We start from the raw sequence: 16,056 nt of genomic DNA on the forward strand, positions 1-16,056 counted from the left end.
TCTTCTACATCTAGCTACATGTTGAACTTCCATCCTCTTGAGTCCAATGTATAAATGTAAGGTTGGATCAGAATCGCCGTTATAATCATTGGCCAGTACAGAGAATAAAGTAAAACCACAAGTCCAAATCCCTATCTCCATCCATGGCTAATTTAGGAAAGGGACCATTTTAGCGAGCTAGCCAGCCACGAGGGCAACAGCACAATGAAATGCAACAATTCAAGTTGTTTCTGTCAATGATGTATTTCTCGAGGTAATAGGAATGAAGCCAAATCAAAACAAGCTTTTTTTGGTGCTCCAGGGCAATTCACAGTTCAGCTCACTCAGTTTAGCTCAACGCTCATTGAGGCCAATTGCTCGCTGGCTTCCCTTGCATCCAATGCTATGGGAGGCAACAATGTCATACTCTTTATGACCAGACAGAATCAGATAGATGGCCTACAAATACACAGGGGCGCTGTTTCGCTCGCTTGGATGCTTTCTCCAGTGAGATACATTCAGCCTCTTATGAATTGAAGGACAATGATACTGAACAAAAATATAAACACAACATGCAACAATTACAAAAACTTTTCTGTTACCGTCGTTCATATAAGGAAATCAGTCAATTTAAATAAATGAAGTAGGCCTTAATCTATGGATTTCACATGGGCAGGGGCGCAGCCATGGGTTGGTCTTGGAGGGCATAGGCCCACCCACTTGGGAGTAGGCCCAGCCAATCATAGTGCCAATTGTTTGTAATCAATGGTTGTGCAAATATACGGAACAAAAATATCAACTTAACATGCAACAATTTATTGATTTTACTTACAGTTCATATGAAGAAATCAGTCAATGAATTAATTAGTCCTTAATATATGGATTTCACATGATTGGGCAGGGTGCAGCCATGGGTGGGCCTAGACCCACCCACTTGGGAGTCTGGCCCAGCCAATCAGAATGAATTTTCCCCCACAAAAGTGCTTCAATACAGACAGAAATACTCCTCAGCAGCATTCCCACTCTAAAATGACATTGGAGGCAGCTTATGGTAAAGGAATGAACATTCAATTAATTATCTGGCAACAGCTCTGATGGACATTCCTGCAGTCAGCATGCCAACTGCACACTTCCTCAAAACTTCACATCTGTGGCATTGTGACAAAACTGCACATTGTAGTGGCATTTTGTCCCCAGCACCAGGTGCATCTGTGTAATGATCATGCCATTTAATCAGCTACATCTTGTGGTGAATCTGAAGACAAACAAAACAGTATGGAGTGCACCAATTTGAAGAATGAAGAGCAAACATTTGTTCTGACCTATTAAAAGTGTTTGCTCAAATCAAAGCAATACATTTTCCAACCTCTTGTTGGAAATCTGTGTGCCTCAATACCAAAGAAAACAGAAATATATGCATTGTTTGTCATGAAGCCCAGCACTTCCCTGTTGATTTATGGAGACATAGTTGGATTGTTTCTAGTTCCATATCAATGATTCTACATCCAAAGCAAGAACATCTGAGGTCTGTAGACAAAAAATATTAAACTGTCTCCCCACAAAACAGTAACAGAAGACTTTTCTACAACCAGTTTTTAATTCAGAGAACATTACAAATAGTACAAAGGAAAAGAAAATGGAATATTGTAGAGCCAAAATTGAGATAATTGTATTCAGTACTTTGCATCTTTTTTTCTCAAATCGATTCCAACATCCCGAATAAGGGTGCCATTATTCCCATTGACGAATATTTACCAACAGGAAATGGAAGAACAGCGAAAATCCTATTGATCAACTAGACAACAAGATACATATATTAATCAACATAGAATAGATGACCATAGCCTTTTACCACCTCCAGACAAATCTTGCTGACATGGAAACATGATGTGAGCACTAGACTATTTAAAACAGGGCCTTTCCTTGACCTGGTACTTTCAGACATACAGAGACTCAAACACTCAAGTCATGCCGAAATCTTGTACACAAATCTCACAAGTCTGTTTTGGACGATACTGACTTTATATGTACCTACTTGCATTTTTATTGTCAATTTTGGCACTGGAATAAATGCTTGACTAACATCAATGTCTTATATGCTATTTTGAATGAGAAGTTGGTTCTCAAGTTCAGCCCTTTCAGTAACGTATTACACCTGCATACCCACTTATTTACAAAGTACAGAGGAAATAGATACCTTGAAAGTCACAAAGAAGCAAATACTAAACATTTGATTGTTAAAAATCAAATTAAAATAATGACAAAAATGACCAGAGGTCATTTAAAGTCCATCACATGAAACAACTCGCTAGAGGGATGGCTGTATTTGTTCATCCATCGATTGCCGTGAATATTCTTACTTTCTCTCAGTAGATCTGGAGCGGCTGTGAGAAGGGGAAAAAAAGTTAAGCAAGAACGTTAATTAAAACTTTACCCAGAGCATTCATGCACTCTGAACAATGTTACAGCCATGGTCTGTTAAGAGTTACATACTAACACAAGAGGCTTCATTGTTATATTAAGACGAGATATAAGATCCTTGCTGTCTCATAAAACCTCTCCTGCTTACCTCCTTGATCGAGAGAATGATCTTGAGGGTTTATGGTTTCTGTCCCGGGACAGAGATCTCTCCCTCTTCCTGTCTCTGGAGAGAGACCTGCATACAGAAGGAACCACAGAATTAACCAAAGCAACCTGCATCTTACTGAGGCCTCTGTTGACAAGAGGATGTCATCATTGACAAGTTTGTCAGTTACCCTCTGGAAAGCTGTGTTAAAAAAATAATAATACATATATATTTTATGATTCAAAAATTGAGTCCTTAAGTCCATGCTTCCATGACCAATAATCTGTTTTGATCTCAGTTGCCCACAGTATAGCTGTTCAATTTTACAATAACGCTTATGGTTGTCAACATACCTGCTTCGGCTGCGGCTGAAGCTCCTCCTTCGTGGAGATCTGGTGGGGGGGTGACAGGGTGTCAAAAGCAGAGCACAATACATTGGTGACCCATTGATACCAAACCCATCTGACCCACAAATTACCTGTACTCCCTTGAAGTAAACCCTACGGTTCCCACTGAAACCTGACCCTCAGTGGGCACAAAGTTATAGGCTACACCCCTCCTAAGGGATGAGAATGGGTAACCTCTGATAAGGCATTTGTAATCCGAAATTCAGTCATCACCTCCCCTAAAAGGTCATGGTTAGTTAATACTGCCAGCTGAGAGAATGGCAAAAAAGTGCATTTATGCCAAATGGGGAGGGGTAAGAAAATGAAGGGCTGTAACATAACTAATGGTAAAACATTGGGTTTTAACATTGGCCTCTTAAAGCTGCAGTAAAATCAAGGTTACATATTATGCACAACCACAAAGTACACACAAGATAGGGCCACTGCGACCTAAACCAGGGAGGGACCTACACTTTGGAAGGGGAAGCACTGATCAGAATAGCTCCTTTGAACATTTAGAAAGTCACAATTTAATAATTCACATCTCAAAATGTCAGGGTCCTAGACTCACTGGATGCAGAGCCATGCCCCAACGGATTACAGTAATGAGTGAGAAATACCAACGCTATTTGATTCAAAAAAGGAGAACCTTTTTTTAAAAAGCAGCTTTCTCTTCACTTTTAAATTTGTAATCAGCAGTGTACTGTATGAAGCAGGAAAAACTTACTAGTCTTTTGGTTTTCAACAAGCTAGAAATGACGAAGGGGAGGCAGACTGTCGGCCGGGTAGGCAGATTTGGCTGAATAGGACTGGCCAGATGCTGCGAGGTGATTAGTTGGCTGGCGGATGGGGGCTGGCTGTGGATTTTTCCTGCTTTTATTGGTTAGCCGAAGGCTGTTGCTGGTAGGTTGTAGTAGTGTAGACATTTGGGGACGTAAAACGCTGATTGGTCGGGAATGTGAGGTGGGCCGCTGCCGATTTGGTTAAGGTTGGAGGAGGAGGCTGAGAACTGCATGCGCAGGAACCAATGGGCTGGTGCAACCTGACGACTGGCCATGCCTGGGTCATGTGACACGACACCAGCCAAGCTGATTGGTGCACGCTGGTCAGAGGTCACATGCTGCTGAAAGAGGACTAGTTGACTGACTCAGAGGGTGGTGAGAAGAGGCATGGTGATGACTCTGTAACGGGGGTTCATTTTTATTAATATAAATGGTAAATAAAAAGGCAACCTCAATTTGTAACAAAAACAACCAATCTAGCATCATTAGGCTTCCCTCCCACCCCACCGGGATCATAGATAAGTAATACGAATCACCTACTTAAAAAGCTAGCTGCAATTTTTACACTTTGTCAAATCTTAAAATAATCTAGCATGTGCACGCATACGGTATAGAACAGTTCCAAAACACATTCAGTGCTTTAGGCAACAGTGAAAAGTTTGCAATCCAAATTGAGAGAAAATGTGACAGCAGTAAATGCAAATGTACCTAACTTGGCATAAAAAGCAGCACACTTCATTTCACACTGTAGCACCCCCTGGATCTAAAGTTCCCTGGAACTTGTTAAATTGATCAATGATAATGAAGATGAAAACAGCACGTTTTCAGCACCACATCACAGTAACCACTGTAGACTACCATGGAAGCAAGGGTTATCAAACAGTCAGAGCTGAACTATCAACATGGTGCAGAGAAACAGGAGACGCATTTTGGAAAGACACAGGAACAAACAAAAAAAGTTTAAATAGGAAAAGGGGATTTGTAGTCTGTTGGGCATTGCTATCATAAAGCCCTGTACGGGAGACGGGTTACCTGCGCCTGGCAGGCGGGCTACCACGACGCCCGCGATGGTCATCTCGAGGACGTCTGCTCCATGAGGGAGGAGGACCCCGGTTGCGGGTGCGTTTCTCACCATTGGACAGCTCCACTCGCACACGAGAACCACTTAGTGTCCTGTGCAGATCAATAAGGATGTTACCATGGGTATACTGTTTAACGGTCACCAAAACATTATGTTATACATTAACTTGTTTCGCCACCTGTCGGGTAGTTAAATGGAGGCCAGTGGCAACTGAAATGAATATGTAGTCCTTCCAAATATCAGAGTAAGTGCATTGCTTGGAAACAAGGATCTCCAAGCAAACTAGGCACTGTCATATAGTTATCTTATAAAGTGAAAAGCACACAGAGAAAATGTGCGATCATATAGCAAAAACAGAAATGCTACTTCAAACCGTTCTGGAATGCCTCTAATTTCTTTGGTCAAACAGTAAATCTGTAAAGTATATTGGCATGCAAGGAACGAAAACGTTAGTGATAGCCTCTCATTTCAACAGTCCTCAATTTCCTGATTCTATCATTCAGTTATTTTTATTATACCAGAAACTTGTTCTTAGGCTTTACCTTCCATCAAGCTCCCTCACTGCGTCTGTTGCGTCCCTTGGATCTTCAAATTCCACAAAAGCAAAGCCTGGGGGGTTCCTTGCTACCCAGACACTGCGAAGTGGCCCATAATAGCCAAAGGACCTCTCCAGCTCTGTCTTGTTGCCATTATTTCCCAGGTTTCCCACATAGACCTTGCAGTCAAGAGGGCAATCTCGGTGCATGGCTGGATCTGTAAAAATATTAAGCAAAATGAATAGAATTCATCAGGTTCCACTCACTCTTTGGTATTAAGAGTTGATGGTTAACAGTACCTGACTAGTTTTGCTTTCTAGGAATCATGCTTCAAAAGGCATCAGAATGGCCAATGTACAAAGTGAACTATATATATATATATAGTTCTGGAACACACACACACACAACTAATTCTTTGAAATTCTTGTGTCAAACAGTCAATCTGTCAAGTGTACACTGGCATGCAAGGAACGAAAACTTTTGTAATTACCTGCCATTTCAACAGGTCTCAATTTTCAAAACAAAAATTGATACTCCGCAAACGTGAATGAGAAACTGAAAGAAGAATTGTCCATTTAGATTTTCACGTAGTACACATTTTCCACACAATTTATATTCAAGTAGGACTGTACTATTTATAGTCTATGTTCATAACACGCAGATTTACAAATTTCCCTACACATACAATTTACAAAGCCACATTCAAACAGCCAAGTGTGTTTATAACACGCAATCAGATGTTTTGCGTCGTTCTGGCTGAATTTGAGGTAGGCAACAAAGTGCCAGAAATTAATACAGGGCATAAAGCAAGTGGTGTGGAAATGCATAGCACATGGAAATGCATTGCGGTAATTCTTCTAATATATAATTGCCGTGAAAGATTAACAGGTTCTGCGATTACAGCTACAAAGTAAGTAATACGTTTGTTAGAACAAGCTTGTTTTCTGATCCAACGTTGGTCAAAATCGCCCACAGCCCCTTTGCATCGTTCACTAAGGTTACTAACTACCTGCCCGTATGTAGTTATGCAAAATGGCAGAAGCCCGGGCTGGGGCCTTGGCGAGATAGAACCCTCACATTTGCTTGGCTTGCTCCCTCCTAGTTCACTTTTTTTTGTTTACGTGCCATGGGCTACGTGTGAGGCCAGAGTATAGCTGCAAATTCACTTAAACATTAGTCAATACAATTACATGATGTAGTACCGTTGGTTTAACCATTTCAGTTAACTTCACTAACTAACTGCGAAAATACTGAAAATGGATAACGTTACTAGCTAGCTCTTCGGTGGGCAAACTAACGTTAGCTAGATAGTATAAATGAAAGAGTCAGTAAATATAAAATAAACATGAATTGAAAAATGAAATACATATCACACTTTGCATTATTTAGGTATGTGTTATTTACCGTATTGTAAAACCAACACTAATATTCGATCCGTTTGCAGTCTTCCGTTGAACCGCCTGTCTGTAGCTGCGACATGAGCTGCTAGCTATAATAAAATGGAGACCGGATATCTTCTTCTGTGGGTTTTATATGGCGGTTGGCAACCAACTTTAAGCTGCATTACCGCCACCAACTGGACTGGAGTGTGGACCAGAGACAGTGAAAGTCGAAATCTTACCCAACATTCTCCTCTCCCTAAGGAAACGAAATACATAATTAAATACTACATCCCCTGAAGATTTCCCCAGCAGTTCACTTAATCCTGGCTGTTCAACCCCATTGCTCCTCAAATCTAATAACAATCACTCCCTTTCCTCCCATATTTCTGGCACTAAAATAGAACATGTCCGAGCTGGTCACGGGTGCACCTCAGCCACACTCATGGTACTAAACAGTATCATAACCGCCATCGATAAAAGACAGTACTATGCAGCCGTCTTCATCGACCTGGCCAAGGCTTTCGACTCTGTCAATCACCGTATTCTTATTGGCAGACTCAATAGCCTTGTTTTCTCAAATTACTGCCTCGCCTGGTTCACCAACTACTCCTCAGATAGAGTTCAGTGTGTCAAATCAGAGGGCCTGTTGTCCGGACATCTGGCGGTCTCTGTGGGGGTACCACAGGGTTAAATTCTCGGGCCGACTCTTTTCTCTGTATATATCTATGATGTCGCTCTTGCTGCTGTTGATTCTTTGATCCACCTCTACGCAAACGACACCATTCTGTAGGTCGCAATTGTAAATGAGAACTTGTTCTCAACTTGCCTACCTGGTTAAATAAAGGTGAAATAAATAAGAAAATAAAAAATACAGGTGTGCAAATGGGCAGAAAAGTAAATAAAAACAATATGGGGATGAGGTAGGTAGATTGGGAGGGCTATTTACAGATGGACTATGTACAGCTGCAGCGATCGGTAAGCTACTCAGATAGCTGATGTTTAAAGTTAGTGAGGGAAATATAAGTCTCCAGCTTCAGCAATTTTTGCAATTCGTTCCAGTCACTGGCAGGAGAGAACTGGAAGGAAAGGCGTCCAAAGTAGGTGTTGGCTTTGGGGATGACCAGTGAGATATACTGTACCCGCTGGAGTGCGTGCTATGGGTGGGTGTTGTTATCGTGACCAGTGAACTGAGGCGGAGCTTTACATAGCATAGACTTATAGATAATCTGGAGCCAGTGGGTCTGGCGACGAATATGTAGCGAGGGCCAGCCGACTAGAGCGTACAGGTCGCAGTGGTGGGTGGTATAAGGGGCTTTGGTAACAAAATGGATGGCACTGTGATAGACTGCATCCAGTTTACTGAGTAGAGTATTGGAAGCTATTTTGTAGATGACATCGCCAAAGTTGAGCATCGGTAGGATAGTCAGTTTTACAAGGCTATGTTTGGCAGCATGAGTGAAGGATGCTTTGTTGCAAAATAGGAAGCCAATTCTCGATTTAACTTTGGATTGGAGATGTTTGATGTGAGTCTGGAAGGAGAGTTTACAGTCTAGCCAGACACCTAGGTATTTGTAGTTGTCCACATTTTCTAAGTCAGAACCGCCCAGAGTAGTGATGCTGGACGGGCGGGCAGGTGCAGGCAGTGATCGGTTGAAGAGCATGCATTTAGTTTTACTAGCATTTAAGAGCAGTTGGAGGCCATGGAAGGAGTGTTGTATGACATTGAAGCTCGTTTGGAGGTTTGTTAACACAGTGTCTATTTACTCAATATGTCATGGTTAGCTGTTGTCTTCTTAACGTTAACGGCATTTCTCCAAACTCTACCTGCATCCTGCCACCAGGGAGGTCCTGAGTACTCCACAACATATTTTTCGGGCTTGGGACTGGACTACATCCAGCTTTTTAAAGATGTCTGAGCAGCTGATCTATATGCTACAATTCTATAATCCAATGATGACCTTAACAGCTTTAGATATATAATGGCATTGAAAATGCTATCTGCCACCCATTCTGTTAAAATTTGATTTCTATGTTTTTAATTTTACCTTTATTTAACTAGGCAAGTCATTCCTGACAAGCAATGCATAACGTTCAATATATTATTTTTTTGACAACTACTCTGTTAATATGCGCCGCCAATGTGATTTGAGTGTCAAACCATACTTTTATTTGATATTTTATTTAACCTTCATTTAAACCATACCAGACCCCCAGGAACCTAAACCCTCATACCCTTTCGAGATTCCTTCCAAACAACTTCAAGTATATTTCCTCACCAACCTTCCTTCTCGAAAAAAACAGCCTGTGTTTTATCAACTGAAAACTTGAAGCCCTACCTGAGGGACCATTGCTCAACTTCACTAATCGCTTCTTGAACTCTTCTGGCTGTATGGGTAATATTTCTCCCTCTCTTCCACAGTACCCCATCATCTGCAAACAATGACCTCCCAGGGAGAATACATTGTCAATCATAATGAAGAAAAACAGAGCTCCCCACCCTCACTTATTGATTGCCCAAAAATAAAATCCTTTATCCAGTTAACACCTTCCCTCCAACCCCCATGTTATCCAGCTTGATAAGTAGACCTTCCTTCCACATCATAAGCCTTCTCTACATCAAAGAAAAGCGGCGACCACCACCTCCTTATCTGCCTGTGACTTCCGTATGACTGACTCAAGGAAAAATACAGGATCCATTGTTCCCCTGCCTTTGCTGAACCCACTTTGATCTGGTGACATTAGTCCTCTTCTCTCCAGAAAGTAAGTCAGCCTTTCCGTTATCATCCTTTCCATACATGAGATGTCAACGCTATCGGCCTATCGCTTGAAGGACATGTAGGGTCTTTCCCAGGTTCCCGTATTGGAGCCACTACAGCCTGCTTCCAACTTCCAGGCAGTTTCTCTTCCTGCCACACCTTATTGTAAAGACCCAATACTTTCCCCATTGCAGTGCCACTGAAATGAGCCATCATGATGTAACACATCTCATCATTCCCAGGAGATGTTACTCCAACATTTGTGTAACAGTATAGCTTCTGTCCCTCTCCTCGCCCCTACCTGGGCTCGAACCAGGGACCCTCTGCATACATCAACAACTGCTTCCTACGAAGCATTGTTACCGATCGCACCACAAAAGCAGAGCAAGGGGAACAACTACAACTACTTCAAGGTCTTAGAGCGAGTGACGTCACCGATTGACGTCACCGATTGAAACGCTATGAGCGCGCACCCCGCTAACTAGCTAGCCATTTCACTTCGGTTACATTAGCTAATGCTCTCTTCATCTCAGCCAACATAAAAGGGGCATTACATGTATCCCCACCATCTCTCTCTGATCCAGGACCCCATATGCTCTCAATCCTACAGTACACATGATAGAATAGTGATACATTTACATTTACATTTAAGTCATTTAGCAGACGCTCTTATCCAGAGCGACTTACAAATAATGATAGCTACCCTTTGTAGATTTCTCCAAAACCTCCCAACTTCATCTGCCTGCCACTGAACTTGAGATCTAAGTAAGATCCAGAGCAGATTAATTTCCAGTTACTGGGTCAGTCCTGGTTTCCCGGCCATCATTAAGACCCACAAGCCCTTTCTCATCCAGTAGTTACTCCAACACTTGTTCATTTACATCAGTCTATAACCTTCCCCAGAGCATACTATGTGCATGAAAATCCCCACACATGACCAGTTTCCTATCTTGACCTTCTACATTCCCAAGGGTAATCTCTTTTACATTCCCAACTCGTCTCTTACACAGGTTGTAATAGTTCACTAATACGTTAACCCCCCTCCCAACCACACATCTACCACTACATACTCCTGTTCAACTCCCTCTCCCACACACCTATATGTATCACCCTCTTTATAAAGGTAGCACAACCTCCTCCTCCCCCTGCCACCCTATCACTACAGACTGCAACATAACCTTGTAATACAAAATCTAGAGTAGGTTTAAGCCATGTCTCCTGGAGACATATCACATCAGGTTTGGCTGGTAACTCCTCAAGAAACTGTTTGAACTCTTGTCCATTAGCCATCAAACTTCTGGCATTCCATTGAAGGATTAACACCATTATGAAAATTAACCAATACATGATTCCTGGCTGGACTGATTCTCAATCTTATTGAGGTCATCCTGTACATTTACCCATGTCAGTCCTGTGATCCCAAGACACCTCACTGCTCATTCCACTATGATCTGTATCTTCCTAGTCTTTGATTGTAATTCTTCTGTGAAACTGATTGCTGCTGTCACAAATGTAACAACCTATATCATGTCTACTACCATTCTTGTGCTCGCCCCCATTCTGCTCCATACATCACCCTCAACCTGCATCCCAATCTGCCCGGGAATTCTAGGTCATAATCAAATCAAATTGTATTGGTCATATACACATATTTAGCAGATGTTATTGCTTGGTTTTCCTACCTCCAATCGTGCAGTAGAATCAAACAATTCACAACAATACACACAAATATAAAAATAAAAGAACAGAATTAAGAAATATGTAAATATTAGGATGGGCAATGTCGGAGTGGCATTGACTAAAATACAGTATTTCCATATGAATTAGCAAAGCAGTATGTAAACATTATTAAAGTGACCAGTGATTCCATGTCTATGTTCATAGGGCAGCAGCCTCTGAGGTGCAGGGTTGAGTAACCGGGTGGTAGCCAGCTAGTGATGGCTATTTAACAGTCTGATGGCCTTGAGATAAAAGCTGTTTTTCAGTCTCTTGGTCCCAGCTTATATGCACCTGTTCTAACCATGCCTTATGGATGATAGCGGGCTGAACAGTCCATGGCTCGGGTGGTTGATGTCCTTGATCTTTTTTGCCTTACTGTGACATCTAGTGCTGTAAGTGTCCTGTGGGACCCTGTGTTGCGGATCAGCGTAGTGGAGGTGTTGCTTCCTACCTTCACCAACTGGTGGCGGCCCATCAGAAAGTCCAGGACCCAGTTGCACAGGGCGGGATTAGACCCAGGGCCCCCGAGCTTAATGATGAGCTTGGGGCTACTATGATGTTGAAGGCTGAGCTATAATCAATGAACAGCATTCTTACGTAGGTATTCCTCTTGTCCAGATGGGATAGGGCAGTGTGATGGCGATTGCATGGTCTGTGGATCTATTGGGGTGGTATGCAAATTGAAGTGTGTCTCGGGTGTCAGGTGAGGTGGAGCTGATATGATCTTCCACCTGTCTTTTCATAACTGAACAACCCCCACACGCCACACTATGGACCGGAAATCCTTCAGGAGTGTGTGACGTATGTACAGAGAGACGAGAGGAGGGAGGCTTTGTGCTGCGATTAAAAGCAGAAGGAGCCGTTATTAGATCTAGGAAAAAAATGGATTGAGGAGGGAGAACAGAATTCATCCTATTTCTTTGGATTTGAGAAATTTCACTCTACAAATAACACTATCCATAAGTTAAACATTGGTGTTATTACAGATTACCAAAAATGTATCGCTACATACTGTAGCAATTTTTACAGAAAGTTGTATAGCTCTAAGTAATGTCAGGAATCCACAGATATGTTTTTTGACTCACTGAATAATGTTCACTCTATGAGTGAAATATAATCTAAACAAAGTTTAGTTTAAACCCATCAAAGTTGAAGAGATTATAGTCTGTCAAACATCTAAAGAACAATAAATCACCAGTTGTTGATGGAATTACATCAGAGTTGTAAAAATTATTTTCTGAACAAGTAGCTCCCTTCCTATTTGAAGTATTTTTTAGAGAGTATTAAAAACAATGTTCTCCCTCCAACAATGAGTCAGGGGTTAATAACACTGATACCTAAGCCTAAAAAATAAGTGCTGCTCATCGATAACCAGCGTCCAATTTGTCTTCTTAATAATGACTATAAGATATTAGCCTTACTACTTGCAAAAAGAATTAAAGAAGTCCTGGATGCAATCATTGATGAAACACAGTCGGGCTTTATGAGGAACAGACATATTTCTAACAATATCAGACTAGTATTAGACATGCTTGACTACTCAGAACTAATAACCGAGGATAGCTTCATATTATTTTTAGATTTTTATAAAGCATTTGACACAGTAGAGCATCCGCTCCTCTTCCACTCCCTTGAGAGACTTGGCTTTGGGGATTATTTCTGTAAGGCTATTAAGCTTTTTGTGACTCCTCTCTTTGGCTGGGATAATGGCTGTGTTTTTCTGTGGCTTGGTGGTGACCTAACATAATCGTTTGTGGTGCTTTCGCCGTAAATCCTATTTGAAATCGGACACTGTGGTGGGATTAACAACAAGATTACCTTTAAAACAGTATAAGATACATGTATGTTTGAGGAATTTTAATTATGAGATTTCTGTTGTTTTGAATTTGGCGCCCTGCACTTTCACTGGCTGTTGTCATATTATCCCGTTAACGGGATTGCAGCCCAAAGACGTTTTAAGACTCTCTATACAAATGGTAACAGCTCTATCAAATTGACATATGGCACCTCACCGAGATTTGAGTTAAAGAGAGGAATTAGGCAAGGATGTCCTATCTCTCCATACCTGTTTTTAGTAATCACCCAACTTCTTACAAATTCTTTAAATAATAGTCCTGTACAAGGTATTTCCATAGCTGGTGAAGAAATTATTATTAGCCAGCTGGCTGGCACTTTTTCTGAAAGACGCTAACCAAATTCCCATATCGATCAATGTGATACAATCCTTTTCCAAAGCATCTGGTCTATATCTTAACATTAATAAATTTGAACTCATGGCTGTCAAAGACTTTGTGACACCTTCATATTATGATATTCCAGTAAAAGAAGAACTTACATATTTAGGCATAACCATTAAAAAGGATCAGAAGTCTAGAGGCTTACTAAATTTGAACCCTCTTATTAAAAAACCCCAGAAGAAGCTAAATCAATGGCTACAGAGGGACTTATCTTTAAAAGGTAGAGTCCTAATAACCAAGGCTGAAGGTATCTCTAGACTAACATATGGCGCTCTCTCTTTATATCGTGACGGTAAAATAAGCAAGGAGATAGACCAGATGCTTTTCAACTTTCTATGGAGAAACCGTACCCATTACATTAGGAAAACTGTTGCAATGAACACTTATGAGAATGGTGGGCTGAATCTTCTGGACTTTACTACCTTAAATAATACTTTTAAGATCAATTGAATAAAATAATTCCTAAGAAGACCCACTTCTATGTGGAATTCTATTCCTCATGTCTTCTCTACTTTTGGTGGCCTTAACTTCATGTTGGTTTGCAATTATAATATTGACAAAGTTCCAGTGACACTTTCTGCTTTTCATCGGCAGGTTTTCTTGCCATGGACTTTAATTTATAAGCATCATTTTTCTCCACACAGATATTGTATATGGAATAATTGGGATATATTATATAAAAATACTTCTTTGTTTTTAGAATATTGGTTCCGAAATAATATTCTATTGGTGAACCAACTAGTAAATGCAGAGGGTCTTTTACTTAGTTATAAGGAATTCTTATCACTTTACAAGGTCCCTGTAACACCTAAAGATTTTGCAATTGTTTATGATGCCATTCCCTCAGGTGTTGCTTTATTATTCAGGAACGTGTCAAGACCTGACCCTCAGAACTTACCTTCCATTGACACTGTTGACTCATCAGTTGGAAAGATTTGTTTCACTTTTGGTCCATTCAACAACAGAGCGATACAAACCTTGTTTCAGCAGGATGTTGTATCTATATATACACCTTATGTCATTTCTTATTGGGGTGTATTTATTGACAGATAATATCAGTTGGAAAAGTCTGGATGTTGCCACACACATACAGTGCCTTGCGAAAGTATTCGGCCCCCTTGAACTTTGCGACCTTTTGCCACATTTCAGGCTTCAAACATAAAGATATAAAACTGTATTTTTTGTGAAGAATCAACAAGTGGGACACAATCATGAAGTGGAACGACATTTATTGGATATTTCAAACTTTTTTAACAAATAAAAAAATGAAAAATTGGGCGTGCAAAATTATTCAGCCCCCTTAAGTTAATACTTTGTAGCGCCACCTTTTGCTGCAATTACAGCTGTAAGTCGCTTGGGGTATGTCTCTATCAGTTTTGCACATCGAGAGACTGAATTTTTTTCCCATTCCTCCTTGCAAAACAGCTCAAGCTCAGTGAGGTTGGATGGAGAGCATTTGTGAACAGCAGTTTTCAGTTCTTTCCACAGATTCAAGTCTGGACTTTGACTTGGCCATTCTAACACCTGGATATGTTCATTCTTGAACCATTCCATTGTAGATTTTGCTTTATGTTTTGGATCATTGTCTTGTTGGAAGACAAATCTCCGTCCCAGTCTCAGGTCTTTTGCAGACTCCATCAGGTTTTCTTCCAGAATGGTCCTGTATTTGGCTCCATCCATCTTCCCATCAATTGTAACCATCTTCCCTGTCCCTGCTGAATAAAAGCAGGCCCAAACCATGATGCTGCCACCACCATGTTTGACAGTGGGGATGGTTTGTAAGGGTGATGAGCTGTGTTGCTTTTACGCCAAACATAACGTTTTGCATTGTTGCCAAAAAGTTCAATTTTGGTTTCATCTGACCAGAGCACCTTCTTCCACATGTTTGGTGTGTCTCCCAGGTGGCTTGTGGCAAACTTTAAACAACACTTTTTATGGATATCTTTAAGAAATGGCTTTCTTCTTGCCACTCTTCCATAAAGGCCAGATTTGTGCAATATACGACTGATTGTTGTCCTATGGACAGAGTCTCCCTCCTCAGCTGTAGATCTCTGCAGTTCATGCAGAGTGATCATGGGCCTCTTGGCTGCATCTCTGATCAGTCTTCTCCTTGTATGAGCTGAAAGTTTAGAGGGATGGCCAGGTCTTGGTAGATTTGCAGTGGTCTGATACTCCTTCCATTTCAATATTATCGCTTGCACAGTGCTCCTTGGGATGTTTAAAGCTTGGGAAATCTTTTTGTATCCAAATCTGGCTTTAAACTTCTTCACAACAGTATCTCGGACCTGCCTGGTGTGTTCCTTGTTCTTCAAGATGCTCTCTGCGCTTTTAACGGACCTCTGAGACTATCACAGTGCAGGTGCATTTATACGGAGACTTGATTACACACAGGTGGATTGTATTTATCATCATTAGTCATTTAGGTCAACATTGGATCATTCAGAGATCCTCACTGAACTTCTGGAGAGAGTTTGCTGCACTGAAAGTAAAGGGGCTGAATAATTTAGTTTTTTTTGTTAAAAAAGTTTGAAATATCCAATAAATGTCGTTCCACTTCATGATTGTGTCCCACTTGTTGTTGATTCTTCACAAAAAAATACAGTTTTATATCTTTATGTTTGAAGCCTGAAAT

The 16,056-nt window shown here is 41.0% G+C and overlaps 1 protein-coding gene across 2 annotated transcripts; it reads right to left on the reverse strand.

The window, feature by feature from the left end:
• Positions 1-774: 774 nt before the first annotated feature.
• On the reverse strand, positions 775-6,870 carry LOC118400283 (serine/arginine-rich splicing factor 3). Of its 2 annotated transcripts, XM_035796967.1 has the most exons (7): positions 6,735-6,870; positions 5,821-5,885; positions 5,337-5,547; positions 4,746-4,886; positions 2,899-2,937; positions 2,549-2,635; positions 775-2,363 (listed from the first exon to the last, which is right to left on the reverse strand). In XM_035796967.1, the coding sequence occupies exons 2-7, from the start codon at positions 5,825-5,827 to the stop codon at positions 2,336-2,338; spliced, it is 513 nt and encodes a 170-aa protein (XP_035652860.1). In that variant the 5' UTR covers positions 5,828-5,885; positions 6,735-6,870; the 3' UTR covers positions 775-2,335. The 2 variants fall into 2 exon arrangements, with proteins under 2 accessions (XP_035652860.1, XP_035652861.1); XM_035796968.2 differs by lacking the exon at positions 5,821-5,885 and having other exon boundaries at positions 6,735-6,864.
• Positions 6,871-16,056: the final 9,186 nt, after the last annotated feature.

The sequence above is a fragment of the Oncorhynchus keta genome, chromosome 21 (genome assembly GCF_023373465.1).
Source record: "Oncorhynchus keta strain PuntledgeMale-10-30-2019 chromosome 21, Oket_V2, whole genome shotgun sequence".
Classification (NCBI taxonomy): Eukaryota; Metazoa; Chordata; class Actinopteri; order Salmoniformes; family Salmonidae; genus Oncorhynchus; species Oncorhynchus keta.

What these genes read in the sequence shown, in the direction of transcription:
- LOC118400283 (XM_035796967.1), bottom strand. An exon ending in GTGAGGGAGCTTGATGGAAG is followed by an intron (nt 4,887 to 5,336) that starts GTAAAGCCTAAG and finishes TGATCTGCACAG; the next exon opens with GACACTAAGTGGTTCTCGTG. An exon ending in TTCAGCCGCAGCCGAAGCAG is followed by an intron (nt 2,636 to 2,898) that starts GTATGTTGACAA and finishes TTCTGTATGCAG; the next exon opens with GTCTCTCTCCAGAGACAGGA.